Source organism: Euprymna scolopes, chromosome 40, assembly GCF_053919585.1.
Source record: "Euprymna scolopes isolate OS-2025 chromosome 40, ASM5391958v1, whole genome shotgun sequence".
Classification (NCBI taxonomy): domain Eukaryota; kingdom Metazoa; phylum Mollusca; class Cephalopoda; order Sepiida; family Sepiolidae; genus Euprymna; species Euprymna scolopes.
This window is the reverse complement of record NC_136521.1, coordinates 12,027,620-12,050,451: the sequence shown is the minus strand read 5'-3', so window position 1 is coordinate 12,050,451 and position 22,832 is coordinate 12,027,620. Positions and strand designations below refer to the sequence as shown.

The 22,832-nt window shown below is 36.3% G+C and overlaps 1 protein-coding gene across 1 annotated transcript in view; it reads left to right on the top strand.

Annotated features, from left to right (window-relative positions):
• LOC145265368 (S-crystallin SL18-like) overlaps positions 1-22,832 on the top strand; it is a 57,529-nt gene that overhangs the window by 27,867 nt on the left and 6,830 nt on the right. The window contains exons 4-6 of the mRNA XM_080121152.1: positions 6,317-6,370; positions 15,962-16,213; positions 20,322-20,429. Coding sequence (XP_079977278.1) covers positions 6,317-6,370; positions 15,962-16,213; positions 20,322-20,429 — 414 coding nt within the window. The remainder of the gene's footprint in view (positions 1-6,316; positions 6,371-15,961; positions 16,214-20,321; positions 20,430-22,832) is intronic.

The following is a 22,832-nucleotide window of genomic DNA, read 5'->3' as shown; positions in this document are numbered from 1 at the left end:
TGGATAGTGACAATTGGTATGAAGGGTTGCTCCTACATTGACCAAGGTCTTATCTGTGGGGTCTCCCCCACATATGGTCTTTGCTTGCAGTATCTGCCGAAACAGATACTACACTTTGATCTTGGCCCGAAGGGCACGAAGGCAGCCTAGTCGTGACCAGGCACCCCTTGGCCCGAAGGCCAAGTACATTGAATTTATTGTTAGTTAGTTGTTTATACAGCATAATCACATTGACACACCGGTTCTTGTTAAATCACCAAAATTAAGTAACGTTCAGTACTAAAATGGGCGATAGTTTGAAAATTCCAGGTGCTATATGTACTCTCTGCTTATCTCAGCATTGTTTCCCATCATCTAGCACTTCTTCTTATCATTGAACTCAAGCAGTGCTGATTCAAGAGAGGTATGGTTGGGATTGCGCAATCTTGGCCTCACAGTTACTTGTGATGCTACCCTTACACGGGGTGTCCATTGTCTTTCGAGACTGAACGGTTGCATCGACTTGTTTTGCTAATTTTCTTATAATAAAAAGAAACTGTTTCAATAAAATCAAATTAAATTCCTTATTTTTTTAAACAACAAAAAAATATTTGGGTTCAAAAATTTTATTTGTATTATATTTAATACTATGACTGTTTACCTAGACTCTGCATAGTTACTGAACTCTTTTTTAATTGAAGAGAGTTAACTAACTGAACCGGATTCCTTCAAAGGAGAAAGTTTATAGGGTATTTACAAGCAGTTTCCAGTTGCATGTTTATTTCCGTCATGGGAAAATGACATAGAGCGCCTGACATCCCCAAATGTTGAACAGAACGGATAATAGCGCAGATTTTTCCCAAAACACCATATGGAAGCAGCATAAGACATTTGGCACTTTTTATAGGCGATACGAAGATTTATTCACTGTTAATTGCTAAAAGTGGAGTAATGCCAAAAAGGTCTGCTTACTGTTAAGGAAATTAGGGACCATAAAACACAGTAAGTTCATTTACGATGATGATGTACTGTATTTAAGAATTCAGGTGATCGCTCATCCCCCTCTCAGTACAGGCCAATAAGTCTCCTGTGCGTCATGAGTAAGTTGCTGGAATCTGTGTTAAATACAGAAGTAATCAACCATCTCAACAAAAATAACCTTCTTAGTGACACTCAATATGGTTTCCGTTCTGCTAGATCTACAGCAGATGTGCTTACAGTTATATCTCATAGGATTAGCAAATCTCTCGACGGAGGCAATCTTTCTAGGGCAATTGCTCTTGACATATCTAAGGCCTTTGATAGGGTATGGCATGAAGGTTTACTTCATAAGATCTCTAGCTATGGTATTGCTGGAAATGTCTTCTGAATTATTAAATCATTTCTTTCTGATAGGTTCATAAGAGTAGTAGTTGAGGGGCAAAAATCAGAAGCTCACAGTATTAATGCCGGTGTCCCTCAGGGATCCATCCTGGGCCCAACTCTTTTCCTGATCTACATTAATGATCTTCCAAATCACATCCTTACATCATTTGTAGACATCTATGCTGACGACACTACCATGTATGGTAGCACATCTAAGACAGTAAACGACCAAATTCTCTCCAATTCTCTCTCCTCTGATCTTGAGCAGGTAGTACAATGGGGTAAAGAATAGCTGGTTACTTTTAATGCATCTAAAACCAAGCTTCTCTCTTTACATCATCAACATTCTGATCCACATCTGACATCAATTGAAATGAATGGCTCTCGTCTTCAGGAGGCCTCAAGTTTTGACAAACTTCTTGGCTTGACCATTACTCCTGATCTTAAATGGAACACGTACATCAAATCTGTTGCCAAGGCCGCTGGAAAAATGGTGGGATCTTTCTATCGATCCGGTAGATATCTCACTGCTGATGCTATTCTCTATCTATATAAGAGCCAGGTACGTCCAAGGATGGAATAATGTTGCCACATCTGGGCAGGAGCTGCTAGAAAGGACTTGGCCTGCCTTGATAGAGTTCAAAATAGACTTTGTAGCCTCGTAGGAGATGTCCTTTTCTCTTCCTTGCAACCTTTATCTCACAGAAGAGATGTTGCGAGTTTGTCTCTGATGTATCGTTATTTTCATGGAAAGTGTTCGAATGAGCTTCAATCTATGGTCCCTCCTCGCCAAACTTTCACAAGAAACACTCGTCTAGCTGTAAACACTATCAATAATTCCCCCCACTCTTTATCTGTGCCTAAACCTAAACGTAGATTCCATGAACAAAGCTTCTTTCTTAGAACTGCACGCCTGTGGAATTGTCTTCCGTTTTCCTGCTTTCCGGCTGACTACAATATGGTTGTCTTCAAGTCTAACGTAAATATGTTCTTGATGAGTCGTTCCATATAAGTTATCAACTTTACCAAATTTTCATTACTAATGATTACTATATTTTCCAATTTCTACTGTACACTCTTTAACCCTTATCCTTGAGTGGCCTCTTGGCCTTGATAATGTGGTGATGCCTATGTAAAAAAAAAAAAAAAAAAAAAAAACTACCCAAGAAGACAAGTGAACTGAAATTCTTCAAGGCGATCAAACTCTTATCTGAACTTTGCAGCCCAAATACAACTCTTTTTCACAAGAGATGGAAGTATATCAACTTGGCGAAAAGTGGTGATAAAAATTATTTCACCCTTGCATCCATTGTTAAGAAGCACTGCAACGACTTTCGTCTGGCTGAACTACCAGCAGATGATTTCAAGTGTTTGATTTTTGCACCGGGTATTGTCTTGACGAAAATCGCAAGGATAGGACAAGTTCTCTCAAGACTCAAAAGCGAACAAGGGTTCACACTCCAAAAGCTGGTGGAAGATTGTCAACGCGTAGTCAGCATAAATAACGACTCAAAAAGCATAGAGAATCAGGCGTGTCATACACACATAGAACTAGTTACAGAAAAAAGGAGTATTCCCCCAGAAAAAAAGAGAAACAAGAAGATAACCCAAACACAATCAAAGAGTAGCTATTCAATCAGTTCAAAAGAGAGTCGCCAACCTGATAGGTCCTGAGTTGTCATCAAAGCTTCAGCCTTTGTCCCATCGACGAAATGTTGCATGCCTCTGCCTGTTCTACAAGTATTTTAATGGTGAATGCTCTGATGAACTGCAAGCACTTGTACCCCCCTCAACATAAATACCCCCGACAAACCCAACTAGCAGTAGAGATCTCTAAATGTAAGAGAGCTTTCTACTCTAATAGTTTTTTCCCCAGAACTGCTAGACTTTGGAACACCCTTCTGGGTCCCTTCTTCCCCAACTGTACTGATATGCAGAAGTTCAAGTGTAATGTGAACAGACATCTTGCTGCTCAACTCCCTACATAGTACTCCTGTAGCTTATGTCCCTGATTGTAGCTCGCTACATCAAAGTGGCAATATGCCTTGTTTGGGGTGAAAATATAATTTTAAAAAATCTCCAAACTAAAATCGCCCACAAGTCCGTACAGTCGTTGCGGCAGATAAAAAAAAATAAGGCATGCAATGAGTGCTTCAGGAAAGGCCACAAATCGACACATTGCAGAAAGAACAGAGGTAATAACAGAGTCCGACAAGCGAGATCCGACATTAAATCAGAGAGGAAGGAACCGGGGAGGGGGAAATATGTAACTTAACATCTTCAACAAGGAAGTGAATTTAGAGCTGGGTTCCGGTTCAGACCTGTCAATATTGAACATACAAACATGGAAAGAGTTAAAGAAGAACTAACAAATCAGCACGTGCAGTAACAGGTGATAAGATAAAATTTGAGGGAGAGTTGATACTCCCTATGAAATGGAATGGTACCACCAAAAGGTAGGAGTCTTTGTGCACAAGATATCTGAATACCTCTTTGGATAGACAATTTAAACTCTGCGACTAGCCAATAAACAATTTCTGTCATGTTATAATTTGTTTGACTGGAAAAGTGTTACTAAGACAATTTGGTGGCAGGAGCAAGTATGATCCTATTATTGAGGTATTAATCGAAGTCCTCGAAGCCAAACCCTACACACTTGAGAATTCGACATCGTGATGATCGGGAGAATTCGATAGCGTTGAGACATTTGGCCCGTTTTACATGATCTCAGGATCCTGGTGAAAATCCATGCCTAAATCAACCTCAAGATTCTGCTGGGTACGTGGATCCTGAAAATCTGCCATCTTCGCCTGATGCAAGCCCCGAGATTCATATTTCCTCAAAGTCTGAGACTTCTAGTGGTGAGCTGCCTCTTCAATGGTCTAGCAGGATTCGTAGACCAGTCCAGCGGCTTGATTTATAAACTTTCTAATAATAATCTCTGTTTCAAGTGGGGGAGAGTGTTATAACTAGGGCTAGGACAACAGCAGATTCTTTTCATTGTTTTTACTCTCGAGTGTGTATCCGTTGATATCTTATATGTTTTTATATAGAGTGATGTGGTTCTCGGTTGATTAACTGTGTCTTACTGTGTCGGATATATACTCGAGAGTCAAAACAATGAAAACAAATATGGTGTTGTCATAGCCCTAGTTATAAGTTTCTTATTAAAGTGACTCTCTTTATTTGGATATCTCCTCTCACGTGATCTTGCCGTTTGCTTTTTTATTTTCTTATTTGAATACTTTCCTTTTTTTTTATTTTATTAACATGCATTCTTTGGCACTTGCCGCATTTGTCGTCATAAAATTCAGTTGTAAAAGACTTGGAAAAAGGTCTTTCTGCTTGCATCTTCATCACAATTTATTCAACTGAAAATTTTTTTTAACCTAATTTTATCTCATGGATAAAATTATTCGACTGGACAGATTCGACATCTGCAAACTCTCAAACTTTGGAAACTATGGTACTGAAGTTTTACTTACTATTTATCTACTATTGACCATTTAAATCCAAACAAATTTGCTGGCGTTATCGAGGGTTGTTCCGAGTTTGAACATGCCATCGAACTACTAAAAATCTGTTTACGACAAGCCTCCCAAAATTATCCACGCAAGACATTTACTTTCAACATGTCTACAACAAGTCCTTAGCTCAGTACATTCAGGCTTTGAATCATCTTGCCGCTGACTGTTGCTGCAAAGATGTTATTGCTGTTACCTACGGGGATGAATCTGTCCGCGATACCTTCATACGTAGGGTATGATTTTTTCATAATATGTGCCATACTTTCCAAAAATGATACGCTGGCTCTCAAGGAGGCTACTCAATGTGCTAGAGCATTAGAACAAGCTCATTTTTGTACAGAGTCATATGTCTTCCAAACTGGGCCTGCTGCCGCTACTACTTCAACTCAAAATGAGTCTACCAATGCTGCCACTACTACTATGACTAAAAACGTACTCCTTGACTCCAGTATGGATTTTCGTATGGAGTCTGATTCTGTATTATCTACTGCCCTTCTTACTCACGGCAGATGCTACAGTTGTAAAGGGAAACTTCGTCTTTAGAATGATTGTCGCCATTGTCCTGCTCACGATAAAATATGCCGAAATTGTAACAAACTTGGTCATTTTGCCAAAGTTTGCCGTTCTACAAGACCGAAAGCTCCACGTTCTACTTCGTCTGTTGTAGTAACCCGTACTAACGATGTTGATAATTCCCCTGTTACTAAGATATCTATTTGTGCGATGACAATGGCTTGAATTCAAGCTTAAAATGAAAAAGTCAAGTATTATGGTTCAATTGTGCTCTAAACAGAAACATTCATTTCGAATGCATCCCTGTCATATCAAAGAGTCTGCTTTTGGTTTTATATGCTGAGCCTTTTTGCTTGTTCGGTAATAAAACTTCTCAAATGTTAGGCTGTATAAGGTGTTAACTTTGGTCAAAATCGCTTGCTTCATCGGATTTTTTGATTATCGATTATGCATACTTATCAAAGGCATTCCGATACATAACATATCTAAAAAAAAAACACACAGCCAGGTATATAAAGTACATTAGTGTGAAATTAAAAAAAAATAATAATAAATGAATGAGCCGTTTAGAAGTCCATAGGAAAGGAACTCACACACACTCGCAGATTCACACACATAGACCAAGTTCCTTTTATACAATAGTAAAGATTGTAGAATCGGAATCAGTAATTGTATCGGAATCTGGAAAAATATTGGAATCGTCCCATCACTAATTAGGGCCATTAAAAAATATCCTGCAAAATCTTTAAACCAATTCCAAACATCTCAGAGTTATAGTAAGAAACTAATGAAATAAATTGCTTTATCGAATGATCTTTGAATTTGATGATATTTTTGCATTGATTTTAATTCATAAATTTTCCTGCCAACATAGTATTTTTTTGTTAAATCTATGTTCATGTTATTTTTCTTTTAAAATAATCTCTTTCTAGTTTGAACTGATGACCCAGATGAGAGAATGGTACGTGGCCAGGAATGAGAATTCGGTAGGAAACCTTCTATTCATTCATCACTACATATCTATCTATACTAGCTTTGAGATCACCAATTATATTTCTTTTAAATAAATATTAACCTATTTATTTCACACAATTGAACGACCTTGGTACATTTGCTTACAGACAAAATAATCTATTCTAGTTTCTTTTCCTCAGCACCCTCTCTCTCACAGATGTAATGTTGCTAGTCCTAGTGTTTTCTATAAATACTATTATGACATGTGTTATGGTATGCGTTTAGAAGTAATGGCGGTTTTGTTTCTTGTGAAGGCCGCCCATTCTTATGAGACTGTCTTTAAATCTGATTGCATATATAAAGTCACTGAAGGGTTTGGGACTTAAATAAATTCTTTATCTTTTATTTATTTATTTATTTATTTATTTACACAGTGATCACCACTTATCAAGGCCCGGAAGCCACTCAGGGATAAGGGTTATAATATCTTGTAATTTTAACACAATTTTACTAAGGCATTATGAAAATTGTTTTAATGCTAAATTCAAACAATCTTTATTTATGAAAAATAATGTCTTTTAAATGCTGTCCATTTCCACCTTCGCATATTTATGCTCTTTTCAAAACATTATTCATAACGGATTGCAGAATCTCTGGATTGTGACTTAATTCCCTTATTTCGTTCCCGATATTTTCCTTCAATTCTTGCAGGGTTTGGGGGTTGTTAACATAGACTCTTTCTTTAAGATATCCCTAAATTTCGAATTGTGTTGTGACTTGGGATATCTCTTACATGAAAATGCCGTCAATAAGCTCTTTGAATCAAAACAATTGACTCTTGATTTTTGTAAAACAATTTCACAACTTGCGTACGTTGTTCAGTGCTATACTTATCCTTAATTAATTTCCAAAATATTATTTGTAAAATATCTAAAATAGAGGAAAAATAATAATTAATGGTAAAATGAAAAAGGTTTTCAACCCTTCAGTGACTTTTTGGACAGCCTACAAAGTAGAATAAGCTTCTTTATTCTTTTCTAGTGAAGACATGATTGCGCAATCTCCAACCGTATTTATTTGGACCCAGTACTCCTTATCTTATTGGAACATTTTTAAAACTAATTATTTAGTAATTAATGTGTATTAGAAATCAAGATTTTGCTGTCAGTATTTCCCATTGCCTAATACCCAACTTTAGGAAACCTTCTAATTATCCATCACTACATTTCACTATACTAGATTTGAGATCAACGATTAGATTTGTTTTAAATAAATATTAGCCTATTTATTTCTTACGATTACTTGCACGTCACTGATGTGAATGACATTGGTACATTTATTTACAGCTAAAATAATTTATTCTAGCTTTTTTTCCTGAGCACTCTTTCTTTCATAGATGTGATGTTGCTAATCTCGGTTTTTTCTATAAATATCATTATGACATATGGTATTCAAAATTGTCTTATCTATTTCCTGCTTCCTTTGTTACAATTCGTTTGACTCGTTGATCTAGTGGTCTTCATCAATTTACTGTTTTGTACCACATTGTAACAGAGCTTCCTATTCCAGTAGCTTCTTCCCAAGAACTGCAGGCTTGTGGAACTCCCTTCCTGCTGACTGTTTTAATCCTACCTGACTATTACTCGTTAATAAAATTCATAATCAGTTCTGCAATCCAATCAAATATACTTCTGTCTTCCAATTCGGATCAGGAGTGAAAGTCAAACCTAGAAGCTTGTCAAAACTGGGTGCTGCCTCAATATGAATGACACTCATTTCAATTGGGGGCCAAGTTGGGATCAGAGCGTTGGTGGTAAAAAGATAGATGCTTGGTTTTGGATGCATTAAAGGTGACCTAGCATTTCTTTCCTCAAGATTCAAGTAAGAGAATCAGAAAGATCTTGGTCTTTACCACACTTTCAAGTGTTGCCATAGATGGTTGTCGTCTACTTCATTGTAATATGGTTTTCAATTCCAGTAGCTTCTTTCTAAGTTGCAGAACTGATTATGAATTCTATTAACGAGTAATAAGCAGGTAGGAGGAAAACAGTCAGCAGGGAGAGAGTTCCACAAGCCTGCAGTTCTTGGAAAGAAGCTACTGGAATAGGAAGCTCTGTTACAATGTGGTACAAAAAAGTAGCATCTTCAGACAATTCTCACCTGGAAACGTAGAGATAGAGGATAGAGATTGGATAGAGACGTTGAATCTCTATGGTTCCAGGTTAGAATTGTCTTAAGATAGCAGTTTCAATCCGGCCCAAAAGCCAGCCAAAGGTTTACTTGGCCAAATCATGGTGAGACGACAACTACAGATGGCAGTAATTGCAGAGAATTCAGTTAGGAGATTTGGAGTTCCTATCCCGTCGCGGTTACCACCTGATGAAGGCCAGAGGAATAGTTGGTTAAAACGTCATGAAACAACAACCAATAAAGATGAGGATAATAGTCCGCAATAAATAAATTAATATAAATAATACTCATCTCAATAATGAATTCCAATTAAAAAGAATATATAGACTGCCATTTTGTTTAGAAATAAGATTTTTTTCTTTTGAAACCAAAAATGGCTTTCAATTCAACCTGCAAAAACTTCCAAAAGAGTGTAACTTACAACTTAATTTTGCCAAGTGTGTTATCCACTAAGCCACGGGTCATAATGCAGACAATTAATAATCAAGATGAGTACATTAATCTAAAGGATCCAAATAATACGAATAATCAATCCTCATTCAGAAACAATTCACAATCCTTTCTACGATTCAGCCAGCTATTGTGCAGTATATGTTACAAGGATGGAGTACTGCTGCCACATTTGGGCAGGAGCTGCTAAAAACAGCCTATCCTGCCTTGACAGAGTACAAAATAGACTTCGTGGTTTAGTGGGGGATGCCCTTTTCTCTTCCCTGCAACCTCTCTCCCACAGAAGAGAAGTTGCGAGCCTGTCTTTGTTTTTATCACTATTTCCATGGCAAGTGCTCGTCTGAGCTCCAATCCCTCGTCCCCCTCGCCAATCTTTCACGAGAAACACCCGTCTGGCTGAAACTACTGTCAACAATTTTCCCCACTCTTTATCTGTGCCTAAATCCAAACGTAGATTCCATGAGCAAAGCTTCTTTCTTAGAACTGCACGCCAGTGGAACTCTCTGCCGCTTGCCTGTGTCTCACCTGACTACAACTTGGACGTCTTCAAGTCCAACATAAACAAACTCCTGACAAACCTCCCCCTTAAGTAAGACACTCTATCAAAACCCCCAATACTAATGATTACTACAATACTATCTCATTGATTACTGTACACGAAAAAGCCCTTATCCCTGAGTGGCCTTCGGGCCTTGATAAGTGGTGACCTCCATGTAAAAAAAAAAAAAAAAAAAAAAGATAGTGAATTAAACGGATAATAACTAGAAAAACACTTTTTCTTTTCTTCCGAAATCAAAAATGGCTTTCAATTCAAAATCATTGATGGGACGCCAATGAGTTTCCATCTGATAAAATAGTTGATGATTAATAATGAAGTGCGTGATGTGGCCTCATCTACGAATTGTTCTTATTTACTTGCCTCCCCACGAGGACAGAGTTAGACACAAGGTCGGTTTTTAATGTGAGGAAAATCCAGCTCCCCAAAAAAGGGCAGTCTAGATAGGAAAAAAAATTAAAATTGTCTCAGTCATGAAGGATTTTTCCTCCACTGACCGAGAACAGAAAAAGTGAAGTGTAGCATAAGAACAGATACTACACCGTGATCTTGGCCTGGATGTTTCATCTACTGTATGTTACCAACCATTTACAGCTCCATCCCACTACCGACTGAAGATGCCTTGGTTATGTGTATATGCTTGTTTATCTTCATGTCTATTATAAAGTGTGGTTTATCAGTAAATATACCCATCTCGGACACAATTTCATCAGGGAGATCAACATTATTAAGAATATAAAATGTGCATATCTCTATCTATCTTATATATATATATATACACTTGTGCCCGATATTATTCATACCCCCCTTGAAAATTGAGTTTATTAGATGTAACTTTGTAAGAATTTATTGTTTACGTCCATATTGATACATATTCTTTATAAACCTCTTCTGATCATTTTCGTCATTTTAAAATCTCGGGATACTTGTAATAAAAGAAATATACAGCTATTTATAAAATCTGCAAAGTTCAAAAATAATCATACCCTCTTATTTTTTCAGTATTAATCGAGTTTCTGACTGTCTGTTTCCTGTTTGATTCTTATTTTGAATGCTTTTATACAACCTTTGATTAATTTCATTTCGTTTTTTGCATTTTTCAGAAATTAAAATGATATCAACTGAAAACCAATAAAAGAATAAAAATTATTAGAATTGGGAAGAAAAAAGAGCTTAGTAATGATCTTAGGACTAAAATTGTGAATTCACATAAGGATGGTTTAGGTTACAAGTCAATTTCCAAGAAATTTGAGGTCCCTACAGCAACAGTACAGAGCATCATCAAAAAATTCCAGAGCCACCCCACAACAAATAACTAGATTGGTAGAGGAAGGAAAAGGAAACTGTCTGCTAGAGCCACCAGGAATATTGTAAGAAGTGTTAATGCAAATCCAACCACCACTACTAAGGACATTTTAGAAAATCTAGAGTCTTCTGGCATAAAAATATCAAGGCAAACATTGCAAAGGACTCTGCATGAAAATGGTCTGAAAGGAAGAAGACCAAGAAGGACTCCATTGCACACCGGAAAACACCTTGCAGCACGTCTAAAGTTTGCTAGGACCCATGTGAATTCTCCAGAGTCCGTTTTCCCAAGTATTTTGTGGACTGACGAAACAAAAATTGAATTGTTTGGCCATATGGATGCTTCTTACGTTTGGAGGAAGAAAGGAGAAGCTTACAACCCAAAGAACACCATACCCACGGTGAAACATGGTGGTGGTAGCCTAATGTTTTGGGGCTCCTTTTCGGCTAGTGGTCAAGGTAGTTTGGTCAAGATAGTTGGAACCATGAAGAAGGAGCAATATTTGGAGATACTCCAAAAAAACATTAGACAGGATGCGGAGAAGCTCCATTTAGGACGAAACTGGGTCCTTCAACAGGATAATGATCCAAAACATACTGCCAAAATAGTCAAGAAATGGTTTGAGGATAATCAAATTAATGTTTTGGAATGGCCTAGCCAGAGTCCCGACCTGAACCCTATCGAAAACCTCTGGCACATAATGAAAACTGAGGTTAAAAAGCGGAAACCTAGAAATTTGAGGGAGTTGGAGAACTACTGCATTGAAGAATGGTCAAAAATCATTGTTGATGCTTGTAAAAACCTTGTTGATAAATATCCAAAACGGTTACAGGCAGTTATTAAGAATAAAGGGCATGTTATTGACTATTAGTAAGAGAGGTATGAATAATTTTGAACTAGTGCCATTATTGTTTTTCTTTGTATAATGTTTCAAACTTACATAATTTATTTATTTGTTGAGTTTAAATTAAATGTTTATGCTTGATTTATTGTTTGAAATCCCTTTAATGTTGTCTACCTTCTGGTTTGAGCAATATTCTTATAGAAATCTCAAAGATCCGAGGGGTATGAATAATATCGGGCACAAGTGTATATATATATATATATATATATATATATATATATATATATATATAAAATGAACTCATTTTTTCCCGTTGGATTTTGACCTTAATAGGATTAAAAATCAAGATATTTCATGCAAATATAATATGCACAAACGGCAGAACAATATCTGAGGTGTGTTATAGGCTTATTATTTCTCAAATTCCTCGATAATCTTAGATTTCTATACTTTTTCTGCTGAGAAGTCACGACCAAAATCGGTTAAGATCAATGGAAGTGGTAAAATATTTTCTCTCTAATAAATTCCTCCTCCCCCTGCCACCACTTAACACCGTTTGGGGATCGTTCACAAGGAACAGTTGAGAAGAGAACACCGGTTTGGCTTCGTAGTTCTTTCATTTGAAGTTATTTAAAATCACTAAACTAAGCTGCAGTGCTCTGTGGCGTAGTGGTTAGCGTGCTGGACAATTCACATTATATTTTCACGTTCGCACCGACCTACCGGAGTCGGTTTTTTTTTTTTTTTCCTAAACAACTGGAATGGACTTTTCTTGGTGGCCGAACTGTTAACGTTGCAGATGTTTTTTTGTTTTTGTTTTTTTTCACGCTTTATTTTCCTACTTTTACTCATGACTCCGGGTTTGATCCTTCCTACTTACCTACCATAACATTTTTTAAAACTCCCCCCCCCCGTCCCGGAAACAAACACTCGGGCAACGCCGGGTACCCCCGCTAGTTAAAGAATATTTTATTTATACTTTTTAGAATTTAATTTCAATTTTTATTTATCCCAGCAGATAGAAAATAAGGTGGCAACTGAGTCAGCCATTGAGTTCAAGTTAGATCGCTTGCATAAAGAAAAAGTATGAAAAAAAAAATATTTACAGGTTTCCAGTCGCATTAGGGTAAAGCGTTTTATATTTTATTCTGAAATTAACGGAAAAAATAAAAAAAAGCAACTGTCATTTTTGATCGACGAAATTGGTCAAGGGCTAGAAACAATTAAATTTTGAAAAAGCAAAACTTACAACAGTTTCAAAAATTAAAACGATGCAGGTCGATAGAAAATCTTTTTTTTTTTTTTGTAATATATTTATTCCTATCCAACTTCATTGCGTTATTAACAATATTACACTTCTAAACAATTGAAATAGGAATTTTGGAAAATATGTGACTTGAATGTACATTATAAGCATTCACATCAATTAAAAGGTTCTGATCCTGAATTTCCCCTATATTAAAAACAAAAATAAAGAAAAATCTATGTGATACGGAGTGGAACGATAAAAGTGTCATATATATATATATATATATATATATATATATATATATATATATATATATATATATATATATATATGTGTATATATATATATATATATAGATAGATAGATAGATAGATAGATATACTGCGTATCAAATTATAAACGAGTGTACATTTGTTTAAATATTTAAGGAACGAGTGAATAAAAATCCATGAAACTTTTAGAAAGTGCTTACAATACGATTCAGCTACTCCAGTCAGAAAATAAAATTATTTAAAGCAGTATTAGCGAAACTATGGCAGAAGATAGGAATATCTGTTAATTTCAGTGTGTCAAGTTATTAATGAGGTTGAAAAAAAAAACAGATTATACCCATAACTTGTTTATTGAAATAATTTTCAAACATTAAATGAACTAGGAAAAATGCTTAGAACGCAATAACTACTTAGTAATTTCTACGTTGACATAATTAGTAGGGGATATGCGATCCTTTTTTTATGAATGACTTGTAAAAGACGTTGGTCCACAGAATTAGTCAAATTTGTGATTTCATCAACAGTTATTCCTCGCGATACCTCTTGGAGAGCATCCCATAACTTATCTTTGCTCTTAAAGTAGTGTCCACTTGCATAGAGGCGTCGCTTCATGATACTCCAAAAGTTCTCAATTGGGTTAAAATCTGGTGAATTCGCAGGCAACTCCATCTTTCGTAGCTCAGAGAACGCCAGTTGTTGCAAATACTCTTTACTTTTGTTTGCTGCATGCAGGATAATGCTCCCGCGCCTGGTAATGCGAGAGAGCATAATATTTCTTCTGAATGCCAACCTTTGCTTCTTCAACCATGGTTCAAAGTGCTCCTTCAGAAAAGCTATGTAAGCATTTGACGTCATTTTTATGCATTTATGTGACTCTCCATGGGCCAACCAAATTACCTCCGATAATCCCTGCCCAAATCATTATCCTACCACCACCTTGTTGGTGCCTTAAACGCTGATGACGATGTCGTCCATCTAGGATTCATCCCTTGCTCCAGCCATCTGGGCCATCAAGAGTGACACGCACTTCATCCGTGAACAAAACTTTGGAAAATCCGTTTTCATGTTGTCCTCTGCCCACTTCAATCGGTTTTGTATGTGATGTTGCTTTAATGGAGGATTTGTCACAAGCTTAACAGACTTTGCCACTTCTTTCAGAAGGCGACATCGAGTACTTTTTGAGACTTGTCTGCCCAGGGTTCTTAACAACTTCGCCTTTAATTTGGAGTAGAGAACGGCGTGAAACAACTCTAGATTTACCTCTATCGTCTCTCTTACGGACCTTTGTAGGATCCTTGACAAAGTTCTTCACAGTTTGATGGTACCTTGCTATGATTTTCGATATTTCGAGAGTAGTTGTACCTTTTGCTAACTGTTCTGTAATAGTACTCTTTTCAGAACTACTCAAACCATCTTTATGACCCATTTTTATTTTTGACAAAACAAACTGAATTGTTAATAATTTGACACACCTCAAATACCGTGGATTCAGCAATTACGATGGCAAATTGTTTACATTGCGCGGAATAGTATGAACATTTCACAGTACGTGCAGCTCAGCATTGCCAACGTTTCCGAAGCTTTTGATACGAAACTACCAATTTTTTTTTTTTTTACACGGTGGTCACCACTTATCAAGGCCCGGAAGCCACTCAGAGATAAGGATTATTGCAAGTACAGTACGTTAGTGTGGAGAGTTGATGAAGTGTTTACTTAAGGGCGCTGTTCATTAGGAATTTGTTAACGTTGGACTTGAAGATATCCAAGTTGTAGTCAGGTGGGAAGCAGGCAGACAGAACAGAGTTCCACAGGCGTTCCTGAAACTGGTAAAAAAATGTTATCTCGTTAATAATTTGACATGCGGTGTATATATATATATATATATATATATATATATATATATATATATATATATATATATAAAGTAAAATTATATAAACATAAAAAATTCCTATACATGCATGCATACATATACCTATATATACACATATATGCATACATGCATATACATATATAGAATGTTAAAAAATCTCTGGGCATATTTTGACATTAAATATATCGAGAACTATTAAAGATATGAAAACGCATTTGATATATTCAGAAAACTTGTAATCTCAAGTTATCCATGGAATGTTCAAGGAATTTCAATCTGAGCACCATTGGTCAAGTCGATAGTCCAATTCTTATCAAAGCGTCCCAGAATTGCGTTTCAATGGTTGCAACAGCTTCTGGTATCTAGGCGTTCAGCTCATCCACATCTATTGGAATGGGAGTCACATAGACCAGTCCTTTCACAAATTCACACGAAAACGAAATCGCAGGCTGTTTGCTGACTAAAAAAGATTTTTGTTTTCGAAATGCACGTTGAACAAGTGTCCATGATTTTTTTTTTTTTTTTTTTGCAAATTCCGGCACACAAAACGCCTTTTCTGGTTGATTGAACGCCATTACCGGATTTTTCAAAAAAATTAAAAAATTATTAGCCTTACAAAAAAACTTGATGCGTTCAGCTTTAAAATGGCGTTACTTTAATCTTACTACCATTCAAGCAGATACGAGAACTTGAAATGTGCCCAAGACTTTTGGAACACCCTATATATATATATATATATATATATATATATATATATATATATATATATATATGGAGAAAGAGAGGAGGTATAGATAGAGAGCGAGGGAGAGAGAGAGAGGGGGTGCTTTATTAAAAATAGTTTACCTTTATTCTCTGTTATCATTTTAAACTTTCTTTTTAGGGTTATGAAGAGTGTTATATGCAGGCTACTATGGAACCCCCGCCACCTGTGCCTCCATCCCAGGGGCCGGATAATTCCGACACACTGGCCGATGTCTCGGAACTGCCGTCTCCCAGCACCAGTGGTGGAACCTCCGAAAAACTCGCCCCCGAACTTGAATCTCAGTCCTCGCTCTCTTCAGAAAGACAATGTCGACCGGATCCCATGATGGCCGGCGAGTTCGATAGGATAGCACTTAACGAGGGAAGAATGGTACGTTGTGATTGGTTGTTTTATTTTACGGCATATCAAACGTTTTGCGTCATTTTTGCTATAAATTCAGTCATTTTTTTTTTGTAACAGATTTTTATATGTTCCAAGTATTTAATTATGTTTTTTCGAATTAAATCAATTAAACGATAAATGATACAAAGTTAGCTTTATCATGTGTCTATAAAACCTATATACACCCGTGATGTTGTCGAACACATCTTATTGATAATCAGTGGATGCAGAATAACTCGGACGCCGAAGTTTAGCTTATAATAAGGTTTATTTAACACAGAAGAACAGTTAGAAACGGGTTATTTTCGTATTTGAGATTGACATAGATAGATAGATAGATAGATAGATAGATAGATATCTTCACCGAAGCTGGCCCTCGTTGATGGCAGCAACCATGCGTCCTTTCTTCTTGAAATCTCGTCAGTTAAGAGAAAGAAGTAGAGAGAGTGTGTGGGGGAGGGATTTCCTGATTCGGTATCACGCAGTTTCGTTTACTTCCACTCTCGTGACCCTTGACTTCGAAAGTGTCAAATTCTTCCATTCTTCGGCCCTCATTATGTAACAATGATCGAAGTGCAACAAGCCATGTAACAAGACAGGTAGAAGATATTTACATTCATATACAATCCGAATCTTTATCTAGAACCGCTTAAAACCTGGATATTGTAGTCATTCAGCAGGCTGAAACATGAAATTTGCGTTACAGCGATTATAGTAAGCGAGTTACTTCCTAACTTCCGGCGTAGCGCTACCGAAAACGGTGATAAGGCAATTAACTACTTCCGTTTTTTTTTTTTATCTCACGCCTATATCTCCCCCTGTGTACGTACCCTTTTTATTATTTTTTTCAGGTTGTTCTTCTTTTCTTTTTTTTATTTTTAATCATTGAAAAGTTTTTTTCAGTCTAATTTTTATTAATAAATATTTAAACTAGTTTTTTTTTTTTTTTTAAAGAATTATTGAAAACACTTTTTAAAATCTTATAAAACGATTTATCGGAATATTATGTATTGAATACGTTTTTTTATGATGTGTGAAATTTGTTAATTTCATTTCAATAATTTTATTTTTATACTTTTGTAAACATATGTTTATTATATAAATTCAAATAAAAAACTTTTATTTTTAAAATTCAAAAAGCTTTTATTTTTTTATATTATTTTTTATTTTAATAATTTCATAAACAAATATTTCTTACAAGGTTTCAGTTAAGATAAAAACTTTTATTTTTTAATTTTGTTATTAAAAGTGCTAATAAAGATTAATTGTATTATTTTTATAATTAAATTTTTTTTTTTTACTTTTATTGTATATTTTTCAATTATGTCTTTTTCTTATATTTCATTTCAATAAATCGCTTCACAATAGAAATATTGAAGAAGAATAAAAGTGAAGGGACTGATTTGCCATGTCACCGCTTCCGGTAGCGTTACGCCGGAAGTTAGGAAGTACGTTAGCTGATTATAACCGTTACTTCTATTGGGAGGAAAGCAACGGTCGTACGTTTTATGTGGGCGTTCTCAAAGATTGCTACTTGTATTGTATAATGAAGGCCGTTTTTAAAGATCAAACGTCAGACAATGACACAAACCGGAAGTCACAAAAACAAGTGATTTCTAGGGGAAGATTTTTTTTTTTTCTTAGTTGTCCAGATTATAAGGAGATTTCAAGGCGGAAAGACGTGTATGAAAACTGTTCCCAACGGGAACAGTGTGGTCGGGTTATTGGTCTCTATCTCATCCTCCCCCTCCCCCTCCCCCTCCCCACCCTCTCTCTCTCTCTCTCTCTCTCTCTCTCTCTCTCTCTCTCTCTCTCAGTCTTTCTCTCTCTTGCTTTCTCTCTCTTTCGCATACGAAAATAACCCATCTCTGTAACTGTTCTTTTTTGTCTGAAATAAACCTTTTATCTAAACTGTATACTAATAATTTATTCACACATTATGTGTGAGACTGCTACGCGCCGCAGTCCGTCGGAGAGTAGTGTATTTTTGTCTCTGTATATTTGGCTTAAACTTGTCGAATCTCTTGTCTCTCGCAATCTGTTGCTTCGACTCCTCTCCTCGTTATGTTTGAAGTTTGATTTCAAGTTTGAACTTTGACTCATCAAATTATACGGCGATATCTATATTCATAAAATTATGTCAACCTGGATTTTCAAAGTTGGATCTTAATGGCCTGGTGTTGCTGATTACTAATCTCTAACCGTTGTTAGTACAGGGTGACCCCCCCAAAAAAAAAAAACGGGCCCCAACTCTAATTAGGCCCCGTTTTCTAGTGTTTTGTCCGAATGAAATGAAACTTTGGTCATAACTAGTTTATTATATTCAAATCATCACATCAAAACGGGCCCAACTCTACTGGGGTATTTGACTTTTTTTTTCTTCGTTCTACAGCATATGTTCTAGATGGCCTCCATTTAGCTCCGTGCATTTCCTGAGGCGCAGCACGAAGTTGTCCATGACGTTCTTGCAAACCGAATTGGTGATGGCTCTCATCTCCTCCCTGATGGCTTCCTTGAGTTCCGTGATGGTTCTGGGTTTCCCTGCGTAGACTCTGTCCTTAAGATAGCCCCAAAGAAAAAAAAATCTGGGAGGCTTAGGCCCGGGCTATGGAGTGCCCACACAAAATCAGTCTTGAGACTGATCACCCGGCCTCTTTCAGTCAATCTCGGGACAGGTTTGAGGTGTGAGAACTTGCGCCATCCTGCTGGAACCAGAACTTGCTCATGAGCGACGGGTAGATGGTCTGGAGCTCAGTCATGAAGGTTTTGAGGACCTCCACATACCGCTCCTTGGTGACTGCCACTGATAAGTGGTGATCACTGTGTAAAAAAAAAAAAAGAAGAAGAAGAAAACACATGCAATTGATGCATAATGAGAACTGTGTTTGGCTAATACGTGACCAGTTTGTGACGTGAGTTTGTGACAGCAGTCACAAACACACGTGATTTCTATTCGTCTATCTATACGTCATTCTTTTTTTTTTTACTAGGGAGTCAGCATTTACCAAGACCCGGAAGCCACCCGAGGATAAAGGTTAATGGGTGTGCGGTAGTCATAAGGACAGCAGTAGTAGCTGTTAGGGTTTGTAATTGGGTATAACTTGATTACTTAAAGGGGTGGCTCGACAGAAACTTGTTCACATTGGACTTGAAGACAACCATGTTAACTAGAAAGCTGGAAAGTAAGCCAGCAGAAATGTTTCACAGGCGGGAAGTTCTAGGAAAAAGCTTTTTTCGTGGAATCTGCGTTTAGATTTAGGCGCAGATAAAGAATGGGATTGTTAATGGTTGTAGCTAAACGAGTGTTTTTTTTGTAAAAGTGTGGTAGGGAGGATCATAGATTAAATTTCAGACGAGCTTTAATCTGTGGTTCCTTCTCTCTCTTTTTTTTTTCAAAGGTAATCTTGTTAAATTAGGATTTTAACGTTTTCACTCTTGATCACCATGGCTTGTCAGAGCGAGAAGCATTTTTCATTAGACAAAAAATATCGAGTTTGTTTTACAATACGAAAAAGTTGTCAAGCAACAAATATATAACAAATAAATATTACCAAAGGCGAGATGTTAAATCTTCTACCTAGCTGAATGAGTATTTAGTGTTTTTACTTACATTAAAGCGTTTATTCTGTGTGAACAACAAATAGTGTCGAGGTGAGAACAAGAAAAATGGCCGCGAGTTAACACCTAAATATTTGAAGTTTCGATAATAGCTTAGAAATAAAAATAAAACAAAATACTGTTAAAAACCTACTCAGTAAATGTCCCGTTAACATTTTATGTAACTATTTTACGTAACATTTTAGTACACTATATATATTTTTCGAACATAATAAACGCTTTAAATTAAGTAAAATCACTAAAACTTTTGCAGATAGGTAGAAGAGTAACTTATCTTGGCTTTGATAACATTTTTTGTTATACATTTGTTTTTGGCCACTTTTTCGTACCAATGTCATTGTTCAACAAACGCAAATTTTCTTTCCGAAACCAAGCAGACCATTTTAATCGCCAATCTAATCTTGCCGGATATTGAAACAATTTTAATTAATTTTTGTTGCAATTGTTGTTATATTTAATTTCTTTTTTTCCTTTTCAGATGGAAATGCGTCGTAGATATGATGAAACGTGTCGAAGAGTTTTACCATTCCTAGAGAGCACATTGAATACGCGCTACGGAGGAGATCGCTATTTCATGGGAGAATTTGTAAGTTCACTATTCAATATTGTAATATTTAGTTCACTATTTAATTTGTAATATTTAGTTCACTATTTAATTTGTAATATTTAGTTAATAGATTAATTGAAGGAAGCTGGTTTTTGTTGTTAAATTTTTAGATAAGGATTGGTTATCCGTATTATTTGCATTCATAGGACTACTGTTCTCATCTTGAGTGTCATTTCATTTTCAAAACATTTCGTTCGACACACACACACACACACACACACACACACGTATGTATATATATATATATATATATATATATATATATATATATATATATATATATAATTGGAATTCATTATTTAATAATGAATTCCAATTGTCGTACGGCGGTCGGGTTTCAATCCTAGCTTGAGATAGTTGCCTGTCTAGCCGCACTGATGATGGGCTGCGAAACAGCGAAACAGTACTGTATGTGGATGACTATAATGCTCCTCATTTTGAGTTGAGCATATTGAGAAGTGATACACGAATTACCATTAGCGTTGGGTAAACAAATCGAGCTTAGGTATTTCGGACGATGTCAAAACATTGTTAATTCACGACTCGCACAGCATCCGCCGATTAGCGTAATGGTTAGGAGCCTTGACTTCAATCCTGGCTTGAGGTAGTTTCCTGTCTAGCCGCACTGATGAGCTGTGAAACAGCGAAACAGTACTGTATGTGAATGACTATATATATGTGTGTGTGTGTGTGTGTGTGTGTGTGTGTGTGTGTGTGTGTGTGTGGGTGCCATTCGGTACGGACCCAACCATGGAAGATGAGATAATAAATAAACGTGGATTTATAGGACAAAAAAAAAATCCAACCTTGATCGCCCTTCGGGACCCGTGGCGCAGTGGATAGAGACGTTGAATCTCTACGGTTCCAGGTGAGAATTGTCTGAAGATAGCGGTTTCAATCTTAACCAAAGCCGGCCAGAGGCTTACTTGGCCAAATCGTGATGAGACAACAATAACTATGGATGGCAGTAATTGCTGAGAATGCAGTTAGGAGATTCGGAGTTCCTATCCATCGCGGTTACCACCTGACGAAGGCCAGAGGAATAGTTGGTCGAAACGTCGCGAAACAACAACTAATAAAGGTGAGGATAATAGTCTGCAATAAATTTAATTAGTTTCGTTCGATGTAACCTCTGACTTGTTTCTCGGGAATGTTTCTGTCAAACTCAGGAATCTGGATGGAATTTTAAACAGAACCCTTTATTTACTTCAGAGGGTAGCATGCTTTCGTTCCATCAGCCATGACAGGATAGAGGTCCTAAGTAATTCGCAATTGTATTTTTCGGTCGCCCATACTGAGGATTGAACCTTCAACCTCTAGGAGATTATCATTTTTTACAGTACTCTAACCACTGTCTCACGAGTCCTTATAGTTTTTGTTTTGTTTAATTTTATTCATCAGCCAGCCGATTGATTGATGATGTCAGGGCTTCAAGCCTTTTCGACTACATGGTCTACTCTTCTACCCCTCGCCTCTAAGGGGCTTCCAGTCTCACTCTCTGACCCTCGCCTCAATATATTGAGAATCTCCTTTGTTTATGAGGCATTTGGGAAAATATCGCTTTCACAATTGATTTTCCAAATCCTTTAACCATTGCGCCGAATCTTTATTTCTAGTTGTAAATATCACTATTTTATCACTAATTATTATTACTACATATACAGGGTGTTTCAATATACACTCTTTAAATTATCTCAACTTGCTACATAAATACACTATCTCATATATCCAAAAGATGTTTAAAAGCAATGACACTTCCAGCAAGATGGAGCACCCCCCACTATCATCAGGGCGTAAGAGCCTATCTTGATGGTCACCTGCAAAACAGATGGGTAGGACAAAAGACGAAATATCGAGTACTGTCCACGCTCACGTGATTTAAACCCAGTGGGTTTTGGGGGGGGTGTTAAGCACAACATTCACATCATAAAACAAACTATAATGAGTTATTGAAGGCAGACATTGAAAGAGGATGTGTCAACATACCAATTGGGCTGATTAGGAACGTTTTGTATTCAATCAGTGAGCGTTGTTAGCTGTTCATGGACAACAATGACCAATAAATGTACCACTTTTAATAATTTGTTGGTTTCTATATTTGTTAGCAGTATTTTAATGTATGAAAAAAATGTTAATTAATAAATGTTGGTTTTATGGTTATTTAAAGTGTGTGTGTGCATTTTATTGGCACACTGTATATATATATATATATATATATATATATATATATATATATATATATATATATATATAATGAAAATTACAATTGAATTTACCAAAATGATCCAAGATTGTAAAATAAAAGTAAATTATAAATATTAAAGAATAAAATTATCTCAGCCAGATTATTTTTTCTTTAACTTTATCGTTTTTCGACATACT